Below are 14,422 nucleotides of genomic sequence, written 5' to 3'. Positions count from 1 at the left end.
AGTTTGCATGATGCCTAGAACCTCGCACGGGAAACCCACCTTTGTCACATTCCACATCCTAAACAACAAATGAGACTTCCACGAGATCTTGGAGCACCTAATGGCAGACAAATAATCCATCTGGAAATATTAAACCACTCAAGTATCTCTTGGATGAACCCAAGTGGAGATGGACCAAGATGCATGATCTAAACTTGATGTACAATTGGGCCTTTGTCAAACCGATGACAAGGAAATGCACTATCAAGACTTAGAAAATGATGAGCAATTAGATGAGGACAGTTCAGATGATGAGTACGAAGACTGTTGTTTCTCCAATGATGAGAGCAAAGAAGAGATCGACAAAATAGAGTACAGCACCGAGGGACACATGATTGAACAAATACGACCAGACTCCAAACCGTAGAAGAAGAACATCTTTAGAATTGAGAAAGGAGTCATGCAAATGGATTGCGATTGCACTTGGTTGGAGCACATAGGAGCGATTAATTATGAACAAGCAGGTCTTGCCCAATCGAGTGCCACACCAGTACTCATAATGGAATCACCATCGGAGCTACGGCCTCTAGGAGAGACTCCCCTTCTAGCGAAGATGGAGAGTTCTATTCCAAGTCGGAAGTAAGCTCAGATAGTGATCCTGAGATACCCCAATCACCTAAGACCAAATGCACCAAAGGAGACCTACTAGTCCACCTAAGGCGCCAAAGGTTGAAGGAGGAAAGAAGGACATAGCCCCTTTCCACAACTTGGAAAAACATTGTAATAAGCCCCATCTTGTACATACACCACGTTTGATAATACAACCTATCCCTTTCACCTTCTCAGGCTTCTCTCCTATCCTTTCATGGTTACCAACTCTCTCTCTCTTCTTCTTGTATTTATCTCTCCATTTCTAGTCTATTCTCTCTCCTCTACAATCTTTTCTCTCTCTTGTCTTAGTCCCCTTCCTCACACATACACAGAGTCCCTTTTGTGTGTGTGTGTGTACCATCATAGACCTACATCCTGCCACCATAGACTTTGTGTCCACCATAAATGTCTCTCTTTAGTGGTTGCCATAAACCTCCCTCCCTCCCTCTCTCCCTCCCTCCCTCTCTCTCACTCTCATATACACACACACTGTCCCGCCGGGTCCATGGTGGAGAGGGAAAGGGGGGTGGTCCCCCTCTTACCTACATTACCTCGCACTTTACTTGTGTGCCCCTACTCATTTACCTCCTTACCTAGGTGGCGTGATACCTACTTGCGGGGCCTACATTATCTATCATAGAGAGAGAGAGAGAGAGAGAGAGAGAGAGAGAGAGAGAGAGAGAGAGAGAGAGAGAGAGAGAGAGAAACCTTATCTACATGGCATGTATCACCTCCTCCCATGCATATACCTACACACACACAGACACACACACACACAAATCTTACCTACATGGCTCGCACTATCTCATCTCCTGCCTCCACCTACACATATATAATCCATAGACTCACATACACACATAGAGAATGGCCTAAGCAATGATAAAAAAAACACCAGTTGCAATCAAAACACTTATGCAAAACCACTAACAACAATGAGATAGAGAAAGCAAAGACTCGAGAGGGATTCAAGAGCAATAATCATTTACTCTACCTTGGTCATTTAATCCACCTTAATCATGAAAATAAATAAAGTAAAGCACGTTTAAATTCAAAAAGGAGGTTAAGTAAGAATCCATAACTAGTTCTTCTTCCTCCTCCTACTTGAGCTTTTTCTTTTCTCCTCTTGTTCTCCTTCTTCCTCTTCTTTTTCTTTTGTCCCACATGTTTTTTTCCCCCTTCTATGTGTGTGTGTGTGTCTCTCTCTCTCTCTCTCTCTCTCTCACCTGCACAACTCATAGGTCCATGGTTTGGGGGGGGGGGCATGCTACGTGCATTACCTCCTACCTTACATGTGTGTCCCCATCTTTTACCTCCTTACTTGTGTAGCGCATTACATGCTTGTGTGGCTTGTATCACCCTACATACATACATACATATATACATATATAGTGAGAGAGAATGGACTTATCTTTGATGAGACAGAGAGAGCCAAGACACAAGTGAGATACACGAGCATTGGTCATTTGCTCCATCTATCATGAAATGAAACATGTTGAAATTCAAAAGAGAAGCTTTGTATGAAACACATGTTTGGGATTAAAATCGGAGGTTCTATGGATACCAAAGCCACAACCAAAATGATGAAGTACTATAGACTTAGATATCTATGATTGGAGGGTATAGCTCCTAGCCTGTGTGCAACTTGAAAGAAGTTTGCACGCGTCGCTCTTCAAAACAAAATATTCGCAAGCGAGCCTACCGGATGGGCATCGCTGCGTAAACTGCAAAGCTGCCCTCCGCACGAATCGAAGGCTTGCTAGGCAGGACATCCACAAACCTGTTGATGTTCTCTCTGCTCAAACCTGTGCAAAGTTTCATACGCATTCGGATTGACAACAACTCGAGGTTTATTCGCCCGCTCTGCTTTCAAGCAATCGTGGACATTTCTGCAAAGGGATTTTGGATCTTCACTGCTACCATGTGTATGATCCTGGAAGCTCAGAAAGGTATGCTGTCCCTGAGTCAGCCTAAAAGTTCTGCTTCTTTAGAAATTGAGAAGTGTTGCTGATGATCAGAGTTTGTTGCTTTAGGAATTGAGAACTTGCTGATAATGCAAAGTTGTTCTCAATTGGAATGTATGCTGCCCCCGAGTCAGCTTAAAAGTTTTGCTTCATCTGAAATTGAGAAGCGTGTGGTGATGATCACAGTTTGTTCCTTTAGAAATTGAGAATTTGCTGATAATGGAAAGAGTTCTCATTTGAGAACTATGAATCAACACACCTCGATTTCCAAATTGATGAACTACCATGATACGCGTCAGGCACTTGATGGCCTCGAGCACATGCATGTGAAAGCACTGCCATTGTTGCAGGATACCTTATACAATCTACTGCAGGCATCCATTGAAAGGAAAGACTTAGCATCTGGCAGGCGAGTGCACTCCCTTGTTATCAGTAATGAACCTGGTCCCCCCACCATCTTACAGGACCGTCTGGCTCGCCTCTTTGGGCTATGTGGAAGTTTACTCGAAGCTAACTTGGTGTTTTGTCAGATCCCCAAGACCAATGTGCACACATGGTATGCGATTATATCAGCACATGCATTGTACTGCGAATGGGAGATTATCCTTAAGTTGTATGTCCACATGCAGTTGGATCATGTGTGTCCAAGCAGAGACATAATGCTGCTGGGCCTAAGGGCTTGTGACAGCCTCAGGTTCATCATGCCAGGAAGGGTGATACATGGCCAGCTTATTGTTGAGGGAGTTCTAGTGGATGCGGTCTGTGGTAGTATCCTTATCTCCATGTATATGAACTGTGCAAACATCAGTGAAGCTCGCAAAATTTTTGACGGGCTGAAGGCTGAAGGTGCAACCATCTGGTGCACCATGATTTCAGGCTATTTGCAGCAGGGGCAGTGCCTATCTGCACTTGGGCTTTTTGAAGTCATGCTCCATACTGGGGTAAATCCTGACAAATTCATATACCCCTGCATCTTGAAGGCATGTGGCTGTCTGAGCATCTTAGTGCAGGGTAGACTGATCCATGAGCGCATCATCAAAAGTGGATTTGAATCAGACACTGTTATTGGCAGTGCCATAGTTGACATGTACTGTAAGTGTGGAAGCTTGGATGAGGCCAGGCAAGTATTCCAGCAACTGCCAATTAAAAATATTGTGACATGGGGGGCTATGATTGCTGGGTATGGACAGCATGGCCATGGTCTCTCTTCTTTTGAGATTTTCAAGCAAATGGAGTCTGAGGGCATTCAACCTAATAGAGTCACTTTTCTATCCATGTTGAATGCCTGTGGCAAAGTAGGTACTTTAAGGCAAGGTAGACTTGTTCATGATAATATACTTAGAAATGGGCTGGAATCTGATGTTGTGGTTGGAAACACTCTCATTGACATGTATGCCAAAGGACAAAGTTTGGAAGAAGCACAAACTGTTTTTGCTGGTTTAAAAGGTCGGAATGTTGTGTCATGGTGTGCCATGATTGCAGGGTACATGCAAGATGGTCAAAGCTTCCACGTTCTAGAACTTTTTGAGAAAATGAGAAATGATAATGTAGTGCCAAATAATTTTATATTCTCATGCATCCTCAAAGCGTGTGGGAAAATAGGGGTCTCACAACAGGGCATGCTGCTACATGACCAGATAATCAGAACAAATTTTGATGCTGATGTAGTTATTGGGAGCAGCCTTATTGATCTATATACTCAGTGTGGGCATCTGGATGATGCCAGGAAACTGTTTGACACTCTACAGAACAAAAATGTGGTGTCATGGGATGTAATGATTGGTGGCTATGCTCAGCAAGGGCCTGGTCGTTTGGCTTTGGACCTTTTTGATGAAATGAAAGGTTTGGGTCTAAAGCCCAATGAAGCCATTTATGTGAACCTTATAAAGGCATGTGGGGATGAAGTAGCCTCATGTGAGGGCAGGTTCTTACATGAGGAGGTAGTTGAATTAGGAGCTGAGAAGGAGATCTTGGCTGGGAGTTCTCTTATAGATATGTATGCAAAATTTGGAAGCCTAGATGAGGCATTCACAGTATTTGATCAACTGACGAAAAAAAATGTGATCTCATGGAGTGCAATCATCAGAGCGTATACTTATTCTGGGTATTCATTACAAGCTCGTGACCTTTTTGTAAGAATGATTGAAGATGGAATAGCACCAGATGAAGTCACCCTGTTATGTGCCTTGAAGGCAACTGGCAGCCTAGGGGCCTTACAAGAAGGAAGGCTTCTTCATGATGTTATTATCATGGCTTCACTGGAAGTGGACACGATGATCGGCAATGCACTTATTGATATGTATTCAAATTGTGGAGTCCTGGAGGACTCATACAGGGTGTTCAAGAGCCTACCTTCTTGCGATGCTTCATCATGGAGTACAATAATCAAAGGATATGCTCTTCATAGCCATTTTATCACTGCCCTTGGACTATTTGAAGCGATGGGGCAGGAGGACATAATCCCTGATCAGACTACCTTGCTATGTGTCTTGAAAGCATGTGGTAGCATAGGAGCTTCTGAGAAGGGAAAATGGATACATGATCAAATCAGGTGTAACAAACTTGACTCAGATGTGATAATTGGGAATGCACTTATTGAAATGTACGTCAATTGTGGATGCTTAGAGGGGGCATGCAAAGTGTTTGATGATATGCCTGTGCGAGATATTGTAACGTGGGGTACAATGATTGCAGGATACGCTAAGCATGACATGCCAACTGTGGCTTGGGATTATCTGGAGAAGATGCAAAGGGAAGGACTGAAACCTGATCATACTATGTTTACATCAATTCTCTCATCTTGTACTCGCACAGGCAAAATACAGGATGGGTGCAGGTATTTTAGGTTTATGATAGAAGATCATGGGATGGAGCCAACATTGGAGCACATCAACTGCATGGTTTATCTTTTTGCGAATGCTGGATGCTTGAAAGAGGCAGCTCATTTACTTGAAAGCATGCCTGTCCAGTCTGATGTTACTGGATGGATGTCTGTGCTCAGTGCTTGCAAAATGCATGGTGATTTGGGCCTTGGAAGGCAATGTTTTCATCAAATGTGCCAGATGAATGAGAACTTCTCTGCAGTGTCTTCGTGTATGGTGGACATGTGTACTGATACTAATTGTTTGGAGGATGCCCACACAATCCAGGTCTTTAAACACGGCAGTCAGGCCTGGGGGAAACCAGGGGAAGCTTGGATAGAAGTGGAGGGTTCTGTCCATGAATTTATTGTGGGAGACCAGACACACTCACATCAAAATGACATTCAATTAAAGTTGAAAAACTCAATTGGAGTGCTGAAGCAAAATGGACATGTACCTCTTTCTGGAAGACTTGCTCCATCTACACTGAAGGATGACCATGATTCAATCAAAGTCCTTGAGACTACACCAATCAAAGGACATCATCATGGCCGTAATTATGTGAGGAATATAATAAGCCAACATGACACAGTAGATCAGGTTGAGTTCTCAACAATGAGAAGGTATTACGATGGTATTAGTGCTGTAAACAATTCATTAAGCAAGCATAGCAATTTAAATGAGCCTCTTTGCTTTCTTGTCTCTAAAAGGCCCGTGCATTTCCATTTATAATTCAACCACTTTCATGATTGTTTAACTACACTAGCAATTTACAGCACCCTAAAGAACCTCAGTTTTTAATATGTAATCTAGAAAGCCCAGGCACCTATTTATGAGCTACGTGTACTCCAGCTCATTCACCACTGTCATGACTGTGATAACCCATAATGCGTGATATGGTTTTGCCCTAGTAGATAATATTCAATAGGTGGCAACCAGAACTGTTGTGTAGATCTAGATTGTCTCCATATGCATAGGTGCTTGCATGGGTCTTACGTATATGCTGGTGTCGAAACCTTGTTCTAGCTGTATGAGACAATGTGCCAGGTGGAATTTGCGGAGGGGGACTGGTTACAAGTCAAATATGCTTCTCAATTCACACAGTCGTCCTAGACAGATGGTTGTGATTCTGGTTAGCATCACATATGCTGCACCACTAGCTTTTACCAGTTCAAAGCCACAGCTTAAGCTTTAGCAGGCTCCTTATCACATCTCTGGACTGTGCTGCATCAGCCGATTATGTGACTTAAAAATATGCCCTGCATGAGGAAAAGAAGTCAGGTCAGAGAAGGCTTGTAGAACTATTTGTTTCTGGCTTGAGAAAAACTAGTTTGGGTGATAAGCTTCATGCTAGAATACGAGTTACTTTGAGGAGTTGGTTTGGTGAGTACAGATATTAGCTTCTAATTAGTGGCACGACTGAGAAGAAAGACACTCTGGTTTAGTTTCCAGGAGTTGTTACCAGGCTCCATAAGGGGTAGAGTGAAGTATGAAAACGTGGTTTGTGTCATCTGCCATGGACATGTTAAGCTACAAACATTAGGTCAAAAGTAATTCTCAATTACTGGCCAATTTATTTGGCTCTCATATAGCCTCAAAGGCAAAAATGAAAAAGTTTATGTTGGGCTTTCATACCATCCAATGTTATATACAGGAAGCTAGAGGGAGCTACTCTTCATTCCAATCATATCAACTGTATCATTCCCATTAACACTATGCCCTATTTGCCCATCACCATCTCCCAACCTTCTATTAGAAGTGGTCATATCATAAGATCATGGTGTCAGGGGGGGGGGGGGGGGTTTGAAAGGTCGTATCCATTAGGGATCAGAGAGAGAAGGAAGTAGAGAATAGGAGATAGAAGAGAAGAAAATGAATAGAGAAGAGATACACAAGATAAAGACAAAACTCAATGATTCAAAGCACTATGTATTGATAGAACTTGAGATGATAAACAAAATCCTTGTCTGGGACTGCTCGGAAGCAATCTCCAAGCATTAGATCTCTTGGAGCTTCTTGGTAGACTAAAAACGCGCACCAAATACTAGCTTCTTCTTTGTTGCTCAGATAGCAAATCTGATGGTTTCATTAGCTCTGAAAGAGGGGTAAAACTGCAAGACGCCTGGTGAGAATTCTCCCAGAGCACTTCTTCTTATTCTCCCCGTTTGGAGTGTTGTTTGTTGCTTGAAAATTGTGATTGTGTCCCACGTGAATTCGGAAGCCCCTTATTTTGCATGAGATCTTCCAAAACTGGTTGAAAAGTCACTTGCTTTTTGCATGTCACCCTATTCTAGAAGTTTTCTACACCTTTTTAGAATATTTATAAGAAATAATATCTTAAATATCAAAAAATAGGCTAAACTTATTTAAAAATCCCGTATTTTGGAACTATCTATACTATGGACACTGGCACTAATGACTAATATGACATTGATTCTCTAGATTAATAAGAAAGCCGGATAATAATATGCTCCAGGGTTTTTTACATTGTGTCCACGTAACGGCATGACATCCATCCCCTCTGAATTTGCACATCCTCTGATATGTGTCAAAGTTCTAGTTGTCACCAGATTTTGAGTCCTCATCCTCTGTAACCATATTCTTTGCTTCTTTATCTTCGATATCTTCATGGCTAGTCCTTGTATCATGGCCACTATTTTCTTCTAGTTCCGGCGACTCATAGGCAGTAGATTCTTGTCTCTTGAATAATTTGGTTCTTTTCTCGGCTACTGAAAGTTTTATGGCTGTCCCATCCAGTTGCATTATCAAATACCTGTCTTACCACATAGAGTTCAAACCATCGTTTGGAGACTTTACGCTGGCACTATGTTGGTTGTTCAAACTGTTGTCATAAATCAGTATCCAATCCCCACTTGTATGATTCTTGGCCTTAATCTATGTCTTTTGTCAAACCGTTTCTTATTCTGTAACCTTGCTGCCCTTAACTTTGTAATTGCTGCCTCTACGTCTTCTGATTTTATTTCCAATTGTCTAATACGTAAGGCCAACAACTCGCGATTTAACTCCTCTTTCCAAGGTAGCACACTCCATGTGACTGTCATCTCTTCTATCGGTATGATAGGTTTTTGACCGTATATTAATTCAGTAGGCATATAATGTAACAATACTATGAGTGTTCTGTCAACCTACAAAGCATAAGGGAGCAATTGTGGCCACTCTTTTACCTTCTCACCTTTTGTCAATGCCTTCACAATAGGTGGGTGACCCCTTTTACTTTTGCCATTTCCTTTAGGGTTATAAGCTGAAGTTAAAGCAAGTTTTATTCCCAACCATGCAAAAAAATCATGGGCTTCATCTGCATCCAGTTTACCGCTATCTGCAGTAATTTTTCCCACATAGCCACCTCGACAAAAGATCTCTTCTAAGAGAAAAGTATACGTTGCATTTGTTGTCTTGGTACGTAGATCTCTCTCTTCTACTTGATTAGTTAAGTCTTCATGGGCAAGTACAAGATATCTCATTTGCCAAAGACCTATAGGCATTGTGACTAAATCCACCATCCACTTAAAATGAAGAGACAATGGATATGTGGAGTGTAATCCATCTCAATGTCTCATAGATGAATACATCTGACATGTCGTACATGTTTTCACAAAGTGAGCAACATCCTTATACATGCCTTGCTGCCAATATCTTTCTTTGATCTTTGCAAAAATATCCCAAACATCTCTATGGCCAGTCCATAAGCTTTCATGAAATTTTTACATAACGTTTATTTGTAAAGCTGTGTCACCCAGAGCTCACAATGGCATATCGTGTTTTTTCTTACCATGTTTCTACAACTACCTATCTTCTCAGAAAAACCCATAGGCTTTTCTCTTGATCTTTTAAAACTCCTCCGACCACTTGTCTCTCTTTGTTAATGTGCTGAGGTATTGACAAATTCTCAACCACTTTCTTACATATTTGTCTTCCAAAAATACTTCTATACAAGATACATAACATCTAAAGTGTTTTCTCTTTGTTGTCCAAGCTTTTGTTTAGTGCTATAGCGATTCCTTGTATTGCTAAATTCACTCTTGTAGCACTTGTATTTGATAAACCAGCTGTTGTATTTACTGCATTTAATATTATCCTTGCATTCATGAGATCTATACATGTAGTTATAGTGGCTGTCAATTCAGTTTCACCAATCAAAACATCATTTTCAGCTACAAGAAAATCATATTCTTCCTCCTCATCCATAATCCCATCTTCATTCTCATAGTGTGCCTGAGATAATATATCTACCATCGGGTATCTCTTCTTGCAATATGCTGAAATTCAGGGTTCAAAGATTCGATGTATGCAATATCTCCTTATCGTATTTAAGGGCTGTTACTATTCCCCATAATTCTCTTTTTACTTGTGGATACCTTCTCTGTCATTTGGTCAATACTTTAGTACCAAACTGAATTGCATATCTTTGTCCTTCCTCATCATCTTGCCCAATTGCCCATTCAATTCCGGTTGGACTTATATCAACAGTAATAATGATAGGCTTCCCATATGAATATTCAGTCTTTCTCAATGTAAGAGCAGATTTGAAGAGCCGCTTCAATTTCTTCATTGCTTTCTGATGTTTTCTTTCCCAATGAAATCTTCGACATTTCCTCAAGAGCTGATATAGAGCATCAGTTACATGTGCAAAGTGAGGGATCCATATTAAATAGAACACATATGCACCCAAAAATCTACGCATCTCAGATACATTCATGCATACATCTTGCATTCTATCAATCCCATCTATTTTCACTAGTGATGGTCTTTGCCCATAGGGCCCATACATATGCCCAACAATTAAAACCTCTTTAACTTCACAGATTGACTTTTGTCTAGAAAGAGTTAGATGCATCTCTTCTAGACATGTCAAAATCCTTTCACAATCAACAATATGGTCTACAACAAACAGTCTGTACCCATGAGTATCCATCTCTTCAGTCTTTTTATCCATTGTACACCCTTTGATTGGAACATCATCCAAAAAGGGCATTGTCAACAATATGGTTTGCAACAAATAGTCTGCACCCTTGAGCATCCATCTCTTCATTCTTTTTATCCATTGCACACCCTTTGATTGGAACATCATCCAAGAAAAGCATTGTCAATTGTGGTGTAAAATCAATGAGTACCCTATTCATAGTATTCGTCATATGTACCACTGAGTTTGTTGCACCCTACGGGAGAGTACACATCCATGCTAATCCCAAGGGAGTCTTCATGGTTGTGATATCCTTGCTCTTAATTGCAAGTTGAAACTGATCATACCCCGAGTAAAGATCACCCAAAGAATAGATGGCTTTGCTTGCAAAAGCCTCTGCAAATTCATCGACCACAAGATCTGCACAAACATTTCTTATGGTTACTTTATTGATGGCTGCATATCATGAATAAATCTCAAAGCCCCATTTTTTTTGGGCACAGTAAATCAACGATTTGAGTATGGGGCTAAAGAGGGCTTCAAGTTCTTCATACGAATCTTTTCATTTAGTAAATCCATTAGCTTTAGCAAGTAAGCTTCAAGCACTAAAATAGGCCTCAAGTTCCATGGTACATGTGGCATAGTAAATATTACCATAGAAAAGACAACATTCGGATCCACCTAACCTATTTCAGCTGGTTGAAATGCAAATGCTTTTCCATGACTAGCCAACATCTGTATAAAACAATCTCTTTCAGCAAGCAAAAGAAACCCTTATGCACCAACTTTCAATCCTTGTAATGTTTCAGTTGTAAACTGATGACTTATATCTTTAAGATCCCATAAACTTGGTTGCCTTGACACTTTCTCATACAGACTCTCATTGTTCGGTGGAAGCGGCAAAGCAACTAGTTTCACCTTTTTATCAACCCTCTTATACTTTGTCTCCACAACTGCTTCAGCCCATAGTAATCATTCCTGCTGAGCGAACAATAGTATAACATTATACATGTCCAAAGAACATACTAACAACACTTTATTTTTAACATCATTTTTTGTATGTATAGTTGCTGAAATTTCAGCCAATGGTAGTAATATTCAGCCCATAAAAGAGACCTGAAATGCCTTCATTTTTAGCTAACAACCTCAATGCTCTCAATTCCTTAGTAGCCCGTTTCATAGATATGTGTTTAGCCTTGCACATAGCTTTCATAGGCTTAAACCAACATGAACTGTTTGTTGTAAACTAAGAATAACTAGTAGTAAATACGTGCTTCATTCCATCAAGAGGCAAGTACATACTCTAAACAACACTACTGTAGTTGTGCATTACAACAATGCTTAATGAATATCCGGGTCTTTAAATTCCCTTGCATTTGGAGGCAAAGGAGACTCTCAAAGCGTATCTCGATTTCTAGGATAATTAACACAAACGGTAAGAAATTGGATTGCTTTCCTCCCATGCTTCTAACTCTTGCATAAGCAAAACCATCATCAAGCACCTTTGTTTCCATACACACTACTGTAATGTAGGGCTATCCCAAAATCACTGCATATGAGAAACTATCTTACGTAAAGAAGTGTTGTTCTTCTTGTACATCACTAATCGTCACTTTTACATTAGGACATGTAGCATAGAGTTTCCTTGAAGAATTATTTGCAGTCCTCATACGCCAACCATGATCAATGTCCACAGGCCTAACATTCTCATACAATCCACGCTCAATGATATTAATCTCGGATCCATGGTCAAGCAAAGCAACACAAGGAGTTTCACGCTCTCCTATTTTTACTACTGTTTCAGTGGTAGCCCTTGCTCAATGATTTCTTGTGTAATGGCTCCGAGGAATAAATCCTAGAGTCTCTTTTCCATATTGTTGCATTTGCCTTACTCCACCATGCATATTGCTACAAGACTGCATTTCTTTTGGTCCTCTTGTTTGCTATCTTGTTTCTGCTCCTGTCCAACCTCTTCCATAACATGCTCAGGAGGTGGCTGATTTGCAACTTTCGGCTAATCTATACTTTGTCTTGTCACTCTCTTAGATGTCTCTGCATTATGTTCATCTCTCTTTTGTTTCTCTTCCACAAGTACATCCGTATTTTGCATCTTTGCTAAATATGCATACATTGAATATGCATCTACTAGTGATTCCTAGCCAGTTATGTCACGAATATCTTGCCTTGCATGAGATATTTCACTATTAGTATTTCTCTTTTCAATTATATACAAAGCATGTGTCCATATTGCAGCCTTCGGACTTGGCTAGGCATTCTATCCAACTGTAGACCAAAAGTAGAAATATGTACAACCGCATAACCATTTCAAATAGCCAAGTTTTCCAACAACTTTTGTATACCTCCATTTTCAAAATTCAAAGTAAGAGGCAGTCCCATCTCTTGTGCATAGATCTTGCCATCTTTCCAAAAGATGAGCTGTTGTATCAAGGCCTTATAATAAGCAGCACAATCCTTTCTTTCATGCTGCAAACTATCACACCATATACATCTTTTCCTTAGTTTAGGGGTTGCTATCCATCCCCTTTTCTCTTGTCATTTCTCATCCAATTTTGCGACCTTCAATTGAAGATTCTGCATGCCTTTAACCAATTCATATAATACATCTTCCCTAACAGTGGGAACAGTAGATGTAGCCATAGGGTTAGCCACAGAAGTGGGTGCCTTATTAGATACATCAGCTATTTTGCCCGTAACAGTAGGCAAGCTAGATACATGCAATCTTTCTCTTTTTCTATACCTTTTCACTAGTGCAGTAACAGCTTCCTTAACATGCCTCCACTCTGTTTTTAAGTCCTGTGTCTTGCACATTGTCTCTTTCATTGATCTTGTGTCTTTCATTATTCCACTGCGTGTTTCGCTCTTCTAACACCTTCATCGGCTTCCTTGCTTCTGCCATGGCTAACGCCATCATCATCATCAGTCTCATGCAAGAGAGAGGTGTTGCTATTTTGCTGTTCTAATGATCATCACTACTGCCCAGCACATCCTGCTGCTGCCATGCTTCCTCCCCTGCTCAAACAGAGGTGTTTGCAGCGGTCTGCTGGCTAGTGCGTCATCAAACATGGCTCCGAACTGTCATGCCAGTGCCATGCCATCAGTTGCTGCCCCCTAGACTTGCCATGCACCAAAATGCTGCTGTCCAGCATCGAAGTGCAGCATTTGCTGCTGATGGCTGCTGCCCAAGAGTCACACTCTGTTGATTCTGCTCCAAAACACAGATTTCCAACTTAGTTCTTCATTGAGTGCTGGCAGGCTGCTCTCTTAACCAGGATGAGTATGAGTATGATATGCTCTTCCAGCTGATAGTTTCATCCTTCAGCATCCCTCAAACACCCTGCATCACTACTTGCAGAGGCCTGAGCAAGCCTTCTTTCACAATCTGCTTCTAGCCTCCACCTCTGCTCTGGCTACATTGCTGGTGACTGTACTGAGCATTCATTCATATACACCTCACTTGTCGATTTATTTCATTATCTTGTCATTCCATTTATCTGAGCATACATTTTGTTAACCATTTTGTATGTATGTTCTGTTAGCCTTTGTTCTGTTACTTACAGTGTCATTTGCTCGTAGGACAGCAGAGCATTAATGTTGGTGACAGCATCCTCAAGTTTGTTAGTCACCTCCACATTTTGCAGTCTTAGCAATGAGCATGACATTTATCACTTGTGTTCATTTTGGTGCTCTTGTGATGCTACAATTCACTCGTGGCAGCAAAGCTTCAGTCTTTGGGGCCCACATCTGCATACAACTTGCTTTAATAGGTCTGTTATATATCCACTTTTCAAATATAGAAAATATGTAAGGTCTATATGGGGGAAGGTGCAAAGCAGAATTGATCATTATGTGGAGCCCAAATGCAACATGAGCTTTGGCATTGCATTTGCTCTGCTCTATCTATCTACTGTGAGTAGATACTCTAATTCACTGGAATCTTCACTTTCATTGTGTCACCATCATCAAGTATGAAGACAACGGTGATTTTGATGTTGGGCATTTGATATGGCAACATATCATTGCTGAGTATA

The 14,422-nt window shown here is 40.9% G+C and overlaps 1 protein-coding gene across 1 annotated transcript; it reads left to right on the top strand.

Moving 5' to 3' along the window:
* Positions 1 to 2,225: 2,225 nt before the first annotated feature.
* On the top strand, positions 2,226 to 6,850 carry LOC148019139 (pentatricopeptide repeat-containing protein At2g39620-like). Its single transcript, XM_087660665.1, has 2 exons — positions 2,226 to 2,576; positions 2,661 to 6,850. The coding sequence occupies exon 2, from the start codon at positions 2,837 to 2,839 to the stop codon at positions 6,182 to 6,184; it is 3,348 nt and encodes a 1,115-aa protein (XP_087516791.1). The 5' UTR covers positions 2,226 to 2,576; positions 2,661 to 2,836; the 3' UTR covers positions 6,185 to 6,850.
* The last annotated feature ends 7,572 nt before the right edge of the window (positions 6,851 to 14,422 follow it).

Source organism: Lygodium microphyllum, chromosome 20, assembly GCF_053477565.2.
Source record: "Lygodium microphyllum isolate KBCC chromosome 20, Lygodium_microphyllum_v1.1.10, whole genome shotgun sequence".
Classification (NCBI taxonomy): Eukaryota; Viridiplantae; Streptophyta; class Polypodiopsida; order Schizaeales; family Lygodiaceae; genus Lygodium; species Lygodium microphyllum.
Note: the sequence above shows the minus strand (reverse complement) of the source record. Positions and strands in the feature narration are given on the sequence as shown.